The sequence below is a fragment of the Coniophora puteana genome, assembly GCF_000271625.1.
Source record: "Coniophora puteana RWD-64-598 SS2 unplaced genomic scaffold CONPUscaffold_11, whole genome shotgun sequence".
NCBI lineage: Eukaryota > Fungi > Basidiomycota > Agaricomycetes > Boletales > Coniophoraceae > Coniophora > Coniophora puteana.
Window position 1 is genome coordinate 628,624 of NW_006913063.1, and position 11,616 is coordinate 640,239.

At 49.7% G+C, this 11,616-nt stretch overlaps 2 protein-coding genes across 2 annotated transcripts; one reads left to right on the forward strand and one right to left on the reverse strand.

The window, feature by feature from the left end:
• Nucleotides 1-912: 912 nt before the first annotated feature.
• On the reverse strand, nucleotides 913-3,370 carry CONPUDRAFT_156873 (uncharacterized protein; the record flags this gene model as incomplete). The annotated part of the gene is made up of 8 exons (XM_007773870.1): nucleotides 913-1,200; nucleotides 1,254-1,442; nucleotides 1,517-1,699; nucleotides 1,759-2,097; nucleotides 2,171-2,573; nucleotides 2,629-2,765; nucleotides 2,818-2,951; nucleotides 3,010-3,370. 8 exons carry the CDS (start codon nucleotides 3,368-3,370, stop codon nucleotides 913-915), a joined length of 2,034 nt encoding a protein of 677 aa, XP_007772060.1.
• Nucleotides 3,371-3,710: 340 nt separating this feature from the next.
• CONPUDRAFT_156874 (uncharacterized protein) lies at nucleotides 3,711-9,407 on the forward strand (the record flags this gene model as incomplete). Its single annotated transcript, XM_007773871.1, has 18 exons — nucleotides 3,711-3,763; nucleotides 3,824-4,029; nucleotides 4,101-4,198; nucleotides 4,284-4,661; nucleotides 4,713-4,857; nucleotides 4,981-5,093; nucleotides 5,182-5,209; nucleotides 5,292-5,419; nucleotides 5,480-5,655; nucleotides 5,708-5,804; nucleotides 5,859-6,035; nucleotides 6,099-6,267; nucleotides 6,322-6,414; nucleotides 6,469-6,778; nucleotides 6,863-6,911; nucleotides 8,841-8,953; nucleotides 9,012-9,139; nucleotides 9,232-9,407. 18 exons carry the CDS (start codon nucleotides 3,711-3,713, stop codon nucleotides 9,405-9,407), a joined length of 2,637 nt encoding a protein of 878 aa, XP_007772061.1.
• Nucleotides 9,408-11,616: the final 2,209 nt, after the last annotated feature.

The window sequence follows — 11,616 nt, forward strand, 5'->3', positions numbered from 1 at the left end:
AAGTATGGAGCAAGTAGTATTGCTCTAGCCTAACCAGTGCCCCCAACGGGCCCGTCGTTACTTTCATTCATCCGGTATCGCAAATATGTATGCCAAATTGACTATGTTTCATCAGCAAAAAGCACCTCCTTCCGAACCATCTTGCAAGTTAGCTGTCATCATGCACCATCAGCGGCACGAACACGATATATCATCCAGCGATTCGCTTCGATTCCCACACCGCCGAAAGCAAGTGCATGGGAAATTTACCAGGTGGATCAAGGCTTTGCTTTGGCTTTGCTGCTTCAATACGAGCTGCTCAGCTGTTAACGCTGTTAACGCGTGACGTGTAACGGACTTCTCCCTCTTCTTAAGCTTATACTTAAGGTCTTCGATATTCGAACAGAAAATGCCCACTGCAAACGCGTAAATACCTGATTTTAATGTACTCGGTATTTGAGTTGCTAGAATCACGTACCTTTGAACTGATTTTGAAGTCATGTACCCGAACCTGGTATGTCGAGCTATGTACTTGGACCTGAAATGCGAAACCATGTTTACGGTGACGTCAGGTGGCGTCGGCGTTTGGAGAGGGCTCCACACCTAGTGACATCAGCAATTTATTTGGTGTCTGGGAGGTCCATAGCCAGACCTACCAGACGCTCAGATGGTCACCTGGTCGAAAGTCAGGCTATCTGTCACTGAGAGTCGACTGGACACAGATGCGGAGGATATATTGACAGATGGGCCGCTGTAATGCACAGGTTTGCCCCAGGTCTATACCAGAAGCGGACAGGGTCTCTTACAGCTTCGAAATCATGCAGCCAAATCCGGAATTTCACATAAAACATATCATATTTGGTATATCATAGCTCTAGATATCATAGAATAGCCAATAATGTATCATAATTATCGAAACAGAAAGAGAAAAACCTATTCATCGTCAGAGATGGCTATCTCTCCCATGGTTGGGAGAGTTGCCTCTCCATTAGTCGCCGGCGCCGGGGGATTATTAGTAGGGAGATATGGGGCCGTCGCGTCAAACACCTTTACCCAACCCGTTGCCGAAATGATTTTTGTACCCTTCTTGACGAACTCGCTCGTCCGCGGTGCCCACATCCCATCAAAGGAGACCCCGGGTATCTTGAGCCTACTACCATCGGACCCGCGCTTCTCCTTGGCATTATCTCCGTCCTTGAAGACGAAGAGCGCCCGCTCGACCTGTAAATACCAAATTATAATTAAGCCCAAAAAAGATTAAAGGAAGCGCTTACCGCAGCGGCACTCAACGCGAGTGCGCCAACAGGGAACGGTGGCAGCCGATCTTCTGCAGCCTGTGCGTGAGGCTTGTCACCGTGACCACTGGCCGCCGCCGCGCCCCAGGCCGTCGGCACTGCCGCGCGCCTGATGTGAAGGGCGAATGTCTGCAATACCAGTGGGGACCTCCATGCCCCCGTGCGATCCTATCAAAGCAGCGAATAGAGAAATAATAGTAGTGAGTATGGACGTCGACTTCATAAACAACGCGACAACATACGTGGGGTGCCGCATACAGAAAGGGAGGGCGTGGATCCCCTGGCGATGCCGACATGAGGCTGACCCACTTCGCGCGCTTGTCCTGCAAGTCCTTGTGCGTCAACGAACTTTGAAAGAAGTTGTGAAGGAGTTTGATGGCCCGCTTTCCGAACTCGCTCCTCCACGTGTTGAGGGAATCGGTTACCTAGGTATACAATAAGGTCAGTGGATCATCATAAACAAAAAGTCTGGGTCGTTACTTACCAGTTTCAGGATGACCTGGTTGCCATCTGTGTTGAATATGCGTACGTCGGGGCGCGGATGGTCAGCAAAAGCTGCTGCCCAAGCAGCTTGGATGGTATGCGAAAGGTCGGGGTGGGTGTTGGTACCCCACGGGTCATCAACCGTGCCGGCCCAGTTGCACGTGCGGCGGATAACTACCTCCCAGCGCCTCTTGAAGCCCTCCTCGTTCACGAAAGGAAGGTCAGCATACATGGAACGGCCACCACCTGGGGGGTCGCCGCCTGGTGTACCAGCACTGGTGCCGGTGATCACCTTCTCGATGGCGGTGTCTGCATTTACAGCAGTGATGACCAGTCCCATCTAGCGACATGTAGACCGTCAACAAGTGAGTGGCCATATACCATGATGACAATGGGATAGGAACGAAACTCACCTGAGCAGTTGAGCGGGAATTAGGCTTGAGTGACTCTCCCGCGTTGGCGGAGCGATCAGCTGTAGCACCTTGCGAAACCTTTGACGCCTTTGAAGCTCTGGCCCTGGCCAGAGCGGCCTCGCTTTCATCTTCATCGAATTTGCCACCAATGTCTGGAGCGTCATCAGTGCGGGCCGTTGGGTCGTAGAAGGATGAGCGAGATGATGCACGTGACAGTTCGAGGGGATCGGGAATGGGTATGAAGGTGTCCGCATCTTCCAAATTGTTGTGAACGTCAGCATCATGTGAGTGAGCCTTAGACTTGACCTTGTTGCCCTTCGCTTGCTTCTGCCAGTCTGCGGCCAGGCCACTTGCGACGCTTCTTTTGACACGCTTTCCCTTGCTGCCTTTCCTGGAAGCAATCCTGAACCACGGTACACAATTTCCTCCTCGAGACGCTGACACGCGGCGACACTTACTTTGAATTCTTTACAGGCTCATCTTCTTCGTTATCTCCATTGTCCTCAGATGAAGACTCTACCGACATCCTCTTACGCTTGGTAGCAGCTGCAAGGGCCATCTTCAAGGCCTTCACCTCGTCACGGATAGATCGCGTCTAACATGCAAGGTAAGCACAACAGTAAGCAGCCGTCGTAAAATGTGCTCACCTTCTTGCTTGTTTTCTGCTTGCCTTTGGCCTTAGTAGACCTTTTACTGGGCTTGACAGGAGACGACTCCTCATCGTTGTCATCATTGTCGCCCCCATCATTGTCTGATTCCTCTGTATACTTGTCCGAGTCTTCTGTGATATTTTAATGTGAGTAATGTGTCAATGATAGAGCGGTATACAAGATCCTCACCTCCATCGTCTTCCTCCCATTTCTCGTCCATGGCGTCCACACAATCAAGGGTGGTGACCTTCTTCGAACATTGAGACAGCTCGCGAGTAGCCACGGCATTCGCACTCAAGTTCCCATAGGTTTGGTCATCTTGAAGTTGCGCGTTTTCGATTTCGGCAATACGGTGAATATTCTTCTGACGTTTTTTTGCGACAGATGCTTTGGTAGCTTGCTTGGCAAGCTCGTTCGCAGCGTTGTCCTGCTGCTTTTGCGCTGAGGTGCGTTGTTGCCCTCCCGGCTGAAGGTTACGGATGGCCTGAGCATATTCTGCCGTCTGCTTGCCTCGTTTGAAGCGTGCTGGAGTAGAGTCGGTGGTGTCCATGGATCAGGGAGAGGGATTGTACCGGATTAAAATGGTTAGTTGATTTGGTTTCAGTGGATTCAGTAATAACGTTTCGGTGGACTGACTCGGAGGGGAGGAGTTTGAACCTTGGACAGATGCCGTTCAACAAAACTGCCAAGTTTTCGCAAAGGCCCGCTCGCGGCAGCTGCGGCACACTCCGATACTGTGCATCAGGCCCTAATATCACGCAACACGAATTAGGCCTGAGCCGCTGCTGGTACGGGTCTTTTGTCTAGTTTCCCTCCACCGCCTCACGACTTCATCCGCAGCCATGAATCAGTTCCTACCATGCACATATCATAAAAAAGGCTGCATCGCGATGTTTAAGGATCACAGGGCACGATCACGGCACATCAACGCCTACCACGTACAGTAAGTCATCTTACTCTGTTTGCGGAATTTCTGTGTTTTTAATGGCTCCAGACGTTCAAGTCCTCGCCAGCCTCAACCTTTGTCCTCGCCTCAAAATCAGCCAGCAGCATGGCCAGAGTCTTCATCGCTTGTTGGCGCATTTGATGATCTCCTCGTTCATGATGATGGCATTCCCTCGCCCACCGAACCTGAAGATTTGTCCCATCTATCCCCCAGTCCCTCTCCCCCGAAGCGGAACCAAAGGATCATACATCCTCATCTGACCGGTGCGTGATCACTTTGACTGTGTGGTACAGCTTTACCGGTGGTGACGTATAGTTGTTATTGGTCATATCAGGACGGCCGTGCAACGAGTATGGCGAGTTCTTGGAGGATGGAACACATGCCCCACCACGGAATGAAGACATTGATGATTGGAGCCCATTCGCTGATAAAGTGAGTAAGGATCTACTGGAACGGAGATCTTTGTCATATCTAATCGTGCATGTAGACTTTGTTTCTTTTCGCTGACTTTGTCTAGCATAAAGTAGAGATGTCCGCACCAAATATAGATTTCTTACTTGAGCTCTGGGCTTTTGACGCGGCCCAAAAAGAAGTAGAGGGTCCATTTATCTCTCATCGTGATGTGTACAGCACGATTGACTCTGTGAGGGAGGGCGGCGTACCATGGGAGTGTTTGTCTGTGGGTTTCACGGGAGATGTCACTCCTGATTCTCCATCATGGAAAGCGCAGGAATACCACATCTGGTACCAAAACCCCAACAATGTCATCCAAACAATGCTCAGCAACCGAGACTTTGCTGGTCAATTTGATGCGGCACCATATCAGTTATTTGATCAGAAAGGTGATAGGAGGTGGGATAACGTTATGGCTGGTAACTACTCTTGGCGCCAGAGCGTACGATCCTCCTCTGCTTGGTGTGGCTCTTACTGACTATGATATTGGTAGTCACAGATCTATGAAGATGATCCGACCACCGATGGCGCTATGTACTGCCCGGTCATCCTAGGTAGTGATAAGACAACGGTATCAGTGGCTACGGGACACGTTGAATATCACCCTCTCTACCTTTCAATCGGCAATGTGCACAACGGTGCTTGATGCGCTCATCGTAATGCGGTCATCCCGATCGCCTTCTTGGCCATCCCCAAGTGTGCGCATTCCATTCTTGTATATAATGATTTGATATAAGCACTGACTCAGTCCCTACTTGCAGCAGATTGTAAATACGATAATGATCCCGAGTTCCGTACCTTCAAACGGAAACTGTTTCATTCCTCTCTTAGCGCTGTCCTGCAGCCTCTCAGAGGAGGGATGACAGTGCCCGTCGTACGTCGCTGTCCAGACGGGCATTACCGTTGTGTGATATACGACTTAGCAGCATATATTGCTGACTACCCGGAGCAAGTGATGCTAGCGGGTGTTGTTCAAGGCTGGTGTGCGCGGTGAGTGTCTAAAATTGTCTTCATGGGGGCAAGAATGAAATTAAACTTACCTTTCGGATGTTTCTTTGGTTTAGATGTCAAGCACCTTCGGACGACCTTGATGGCGATCCCAATGCAGGCCGCCGTACAAAACGGTGGACAGACGCAGTAATCAATGCATTCTCTTCGATGGAGGTGTGGGACCAACTCAGCATTGATGACGATGTTGTGGTGAATTAGCTTTTCCTGGTCAATGTTAATTTTCTTGTTACTAATTCTCGCTTTCTCCAGCCATTTACTTATGACTTTCCACGGGCCGACATCCACGCCATGCTCGCACCCGACCTTCTCCACCAGATCATTAAAGGGTCTTTCAAGGACCACCTTGTAACCTGGGTAGAAGACTTCCTGAAAAGCGAACACGGCGAGAAGAGAGCAGGCAAGATTATGGACGATATAGATCGACGGTGCGCACAATGTCGTCATTTACATACTTATTCACCCTGATTAAATACATAGAATTGCGCTTACCCCATCCTTCCCTGGCCTACGTTGCTTTCCTCACGGGCGACGTTTCAAGCAGTGGACCGGAGACAATTCTAAGGCTCTGATGAAGGTTCGTACTCCATCTAAGTTTTAACATATATAAGCGAACAATTTTTCTATACAGGTTATTATTCCTGCCCTCGTCGAGTATGTGCCCGCGGGTATTATTAGATGCCTGTACGCCTTCATGGACTTCTGTTATATTGTTCGGCGCTCCGAGCTAGGTCAACGCGACCTTATCGACATACAGGATGCTCTGAAGCGCTTCCACACAGAGCGCGAGATTTTTCGCGATTCCGGGGTTCGCGGTCACTTCAATCTTCCCCGTCAACACTCACTCTCCCACTACTGGTATCTTGTTCAGGAATTTGGGCCGCCGAACGGGCTCTGTTCCTCTATCACAGAGTCTCGACATATCACGGCAGTCAAGCGACCATGGCGTCGTTCCAGTCGCTTCAAGGCACTGGGGCAAATGCTGCTTACTAACCAGCGACTTGATAAGCTGGCGGCGGCCCGAACTGACTTTATTGCACGTGGTTTATTACCGGCATGCTATGGTCTTTCGCGTTGATTGGTGGCGGAGGCAGCAGCCAGAGCATCGTCGAATGCTGAGGCAGATGATATTGAGCCCAAGGATGTAGATGGCGTCATGGCTGACGTCTTCTTGGCTCGACACCCGCGTGAGTTTTTCCACGATATTATTTTGCTCAAGCAGTCTCACATGTCGGTACTAGAACCAAAATACCCAAAGGCCTTACATCAGCTATCAAGTTATATGGCTGTACCGGAGCTCCCCGCTCTTGTCCGCGAATTCCTCGAGGACAAAGTCAGCGACTATCCCAGTCCCCCGCCCATACCCCCTGTTCTTCACGCCTCCATCTCCATTTTCCACTCGGCAACAGCAATATACCGTGCCCCTAGTGACGTATCGGGCGCTCAAGGCATGCGTCGTGAGATAATCAGGTCTACACCTGTTTGGAGAGGCGACCAAAACGGCCGCCACGATTGTGTTTTCATTGCCGAAGACGAGGAGAAGGGCGGCATGTGAGGAATGCTTGTTGGGCGAGTTAAATTGTTATTTTCTTTTGTGTTCCATGGGAAACAGCATAATTGCGCGCTTGTCGACAGGTTCTCGCGAGTGGGCCGCATACCAGACCCTCTTACGGGCATGTGGAAGGTGCGCCCGGAGAGGTTTCGAACGCGCTTGGCCGGCCGCGTGCGCTCGGTCGTGAGCATTGACACCATTTATCGCAGCGCGCACCTGATTCCTGTGTTTGGCAGAGGTGAAGTACCTCGCGCCTTGTCCCACTCTCAAACATTAGACATATTTAGGGAGTTTTATGTCAACAAATACGCTGACCATCATGCATTCGAGATCGCATATTAGTACTTATTATACTACTGAGTTATATTTGTATGAATCATTATTTTATTATCAAGCTAAAACATACGTGGTGGATCTTGTTGGCACCGTCTCACTGTACGACGTGTAAATACCAGTTCTTGTTTTATATATGTCTCTTGTTGCAATAGTGTTTGTTTGACGAGCGGTCGACATTTCAACGCACACTTGGACAAGTGCCTCGGACAAGAGTATTTGCTGCTGTTTGGTTGCGCGTTTCAAACTCCGCTGATATAACCGCGCGCGCGTGTCGCGTCCTTTCTTCACCTCTACTACTTCTACCTTGACACTCACGGAGGTGGCGCGGGGGCCACATTCCGCAAACCCAACCAGCCGTCATCGTGGGGCTCTACGCTGCCCAGGGCGCCCTTCGCCACTCGCGGCTGGCTCCGTGGACATGCACTCTGGATAAGGTGTATTCTCCACGAGCTGGCCGCAAGCACAAGGCAAGGCCACCTGCAGCTCGGATGGGCATGAAACCAACTGCCAACCGCGTGCACACATACCTGTACGCCTGCACGCATACCTGTGCACATAAATGCACACAACTACACGCATGCATGTGGACACACGCCTCGCCTGCACCCATGTCCCCTCGAACTTAGATGATAATCCATAGTGTGTATAGTGATGTCAATCAATGGTCTTAAAACAAATGAAAATCATTATCCTCCATTCTATTCTATCGTACAGATTGAGCTTGTGCCTAACAGGTGTTGACAGTTGTAACAGAGCACGTTGCATGACCACACATATGGACAGTGTAGCCAGTGTCGGGCTTCGGAAGCGTGGGAAATTCTACGCACTTGGTGTATCTCATGACTGAGGCCAAAACTGCATATAACACGGGAATTCAGCCGCCTTTCCTTCATTATCTTGATGTATACGAGCGATGGACTAAAGCACGGCATGACACAACACTTAAATCGGGTTTTCAAGCAATGTTTATATTACAGGTCCTGGCGCTGCCAGAGAGACAGACCTGCCAGACAGCCAGATCCCTATCAGGCTGAGCCAGAGCTTGACTAAATTGCTGATGTAACAAACAAATCCAAATGTTGAACTTGGTCTTCTCGCGTTGTCTTCTCATCCTCCTCAACATCTCTGTTGACCTCTGGCATATCATACTTCTTCTTCCTGGTCACCGCATTCGCACCTTGCGCCTCCTGCTCTCGCGTTCAATGGCAGCTCCGGACACAGGCTGCTTACCAGCCTGTTAAGTACGTTCCACTGCACCATGCTGACTTTTTGTCACTCAACATGTTTGTTTTACCAGCAGAAACGATTCCATATTACTATGGCCCGTCTGTGACCACCATCCATATCTTCGTCTCTTCCACCAACGGTCCATTCTTTCTCGCAATATCTTACGACTTGATGCCGACACAATGGGCACACATGTCAACCTTCATGGGTGGGCAATCAAGACTCTTGGTGAGCACAACACGGTTCACGTGGGTTGAGATGACGGGCTGATTAAACAAGGTGCCAACCCCGCCATAGGATGATGAACACCATCGCCAGCGTGGGTAAGTACACGATTGGGTGTGACGCATATCGAGGTCCTTGCGATGTGCGTCAGATTTATCGACGTTCTCATGGGTAGCACGCCCGTGCCCTCCAGCGGCGGTGTCCCCCTGCTGTGGTGCAAGTGCTCGCTTTGTGAGCAGTTCCGGTGGGCACCACATCTCATTCAGTTTGCAGACTGCCCTCGCGGTGGGCGACAAGCAGAGGGAGCTCGCGTTGAAACAGTCGCCGCACGCGAAGGCACTGGCACGTGCACGCGCGGACATGGTCCATATCAAGGAGAGCCAGATGTGCTGCATGCGCGCAGCGTATCGTGGACGGTGGCGGGCAAGCGTGAGCGTGCCACAGTGGCGCTTACAACCAGATGAACATTGATGCACTTGCACCACCCCTGCACCTCGTGTTTCCTCGCCTGGAGGCCCCGGTAACAGCAGTGGTACGAGACCGGAGGAGCGAGCGGACATCTGTCATATTCAGTGTGTCTTCATTATTTATCACTATTTTGTTTACTTACTTTCACTGTCATCTAATTAGTGTCTATGTTACACCGTTCCCGTCAATACATTAGTCTCGCGAGAGGAGCCTCGACTGACAGTCCCCGTCGCGGCGCTCAAGAACAGGCATGTCCTCACGTCTTGCCATGTATTTGATATTGACAAGTTAGATGATGGTGGCGGCAGCGACCCTGCGCCGGCTCCGCCGAAGAATCTTCAGGTAGTGGGTGGTTCAGAGGGTCGGTTGTAGCTCTATGTGTTGAGTAGATCAGTCACTCACTTGGTTAGAAATACATGAATGTCATCGCATTTGCAGTGAATTTTGCTTGCTTAATTGTGTGATACTCACTATGTGTTACCATTAAAACCATTGACTACGTATCTGATCCTGTCCTCAAAAATCATGTTCTTTCAACATGAGAAAGTACATTGAATCCTGCAAAAACGTTAGTTCACTAGAAAAATATTCCAATACAATTTGCCAATTTAGTTAAAATACCATGGCTGAGTAGTTTAAATAATCTTTGCATACCTGTCCGAGAATTATCCGATCCAGGCACCGAGTTTTATTTAAAATAAAGTTTGTGAAAGTATGCTTATGATTGTGTGACGGGTGACAGCAGATATTTTAAATACAATCTGGTATAGCAGCCGAGTCATGAACCGGACTGGGCTGTCAAACGTGGCTCAGAATCTGAGCCGATTGCGGATTTTTGACAGCCCAGAAAGGCTATTAGCCAATAAAAATATGAGAAAAGGAAAATCAAACAATTTACATTGGGCAGCAAACCATTAATCAAACGCCTGTCAAACGCCCGTCAAACGCCCGTCAAACGCCCGGCAAACGCCATTCAAACGCCCGGCAAACGCCATTCAAACGCCCGGCAAACATCATTCAAACGCCCGTCAAACGCCTGTCAAACGCCAGTGAAATGCCAGTTTAAATGCCAGTCTATTGAACAATTATATTATATTGATTGGCATTTAACTGTCGTTTGACAGGTATTTGACGGGTGTTGGGATGATGTTTGCGGGCGTTCGACGGGCGTTTGAATGGCGTTTGCCGGGCGTTTGACGGGCGTTTGACAGGCGTTTGACAGGCGTTTGACAGGCGTTTGACAGGCGTTTGATTAATGGTTTGCTGCCCAATGTAAATTGTTTGATTTTCCTTTTCTCATATTTTTATTGGCTAATAGCCTTTCTGGGCTGTCAAAAATCCGCAATCGGCTCAGATTCTGAGCCACGTTTGACAGCCCAGTCCGGTTCATGACTCGGCTGCTATACCAGATTGTATTTAAAATATCTGCTGTCACCCGTCACACAATCATAAGCATACTTTCACAAACTTTATTTTAAATAAAACTCGGTGCCTGGATCGGATAATTCTCGGACAGGTATGCAAAGATTATTTAAACTACTCAGCCATGGTATTTTAACTAAATTGGCAAATTGTATTGGAATATTTTTCTAGTGGTTGTTAGATCTCAGGCTTGTACATGATTATCATGGATTATCTGCATTATAACTGTGTTCCGAAGACATGAATAAGACATGAAAACTACTAATGTATGGGCATACTTTACGTACATGATTTTCAGGTATCTCCGCCCTCACAGTGTCCCACCTTCACCTCACGCTGACCTGCTGTGTCTTGTCACTCTTTTGCTTGGCTCCTCACATTGCTCTTGCTTTACCCACTCTTCCGCTCGTTTCCTCGTCTCTCTTCCCTTTTCTCCCATCCTCCCGCTTGCAATACCCATGTGCTTGCTCACCTCTCACCTCTGATGGCTTGTTTACTCTCTGACCCGGCACTGAACAAGTGCCCCAATTTTGCCCTCAACAAGTACACCGGGAACTGCTCCATATTCGAGCTGGAAGGCATCTCTCAGAAAGGCGCAATCATGAACACCTTGGAGGGTGAGCACGGTGTGGAAGGTAGAGTAGAAGATCCCGCACCAACGCTGCATGAGCCCATTGAGTCCGTTTGTACCATGTACGGCATTGGGCTTCTTTCCAGCATCATCGCCTTCCGCTAAGATCCTTGTAGCCCTCCTGGTCTCTCCTTATAGTGACGGTGCGTCTCACCCGCCTCGGTTTTGTATTGTACGTACACCTTACTGCACCAATGATAGCCAAAGAAAGGTCGGAGCACCTCTTCTCCGGTGCTCTTTGAGGCAATCCCGAGCCAGAGTCGTGGCATCAACCGCCCATGTTTGCCTAGATAGCGCAGGCCACTGGGCTGCATCTCTGGCGACCGCTCGTGGAGAAAGCAAGTTTCCATCACCTTTCGCACTTGTATCTTTCCCCAATGAATAAGAAATATTGGCGTGCTCTGAAGAACGGTGAGAAGGTGTCCTCCGTTGGAGATGGAGGCTGGACGTGTCGACTCAACTGAGCTCAAGAATTGTGCATTCCACGGTTTTCCAACACCAACCTCTTGGTCTACCGACCCCCCCCCC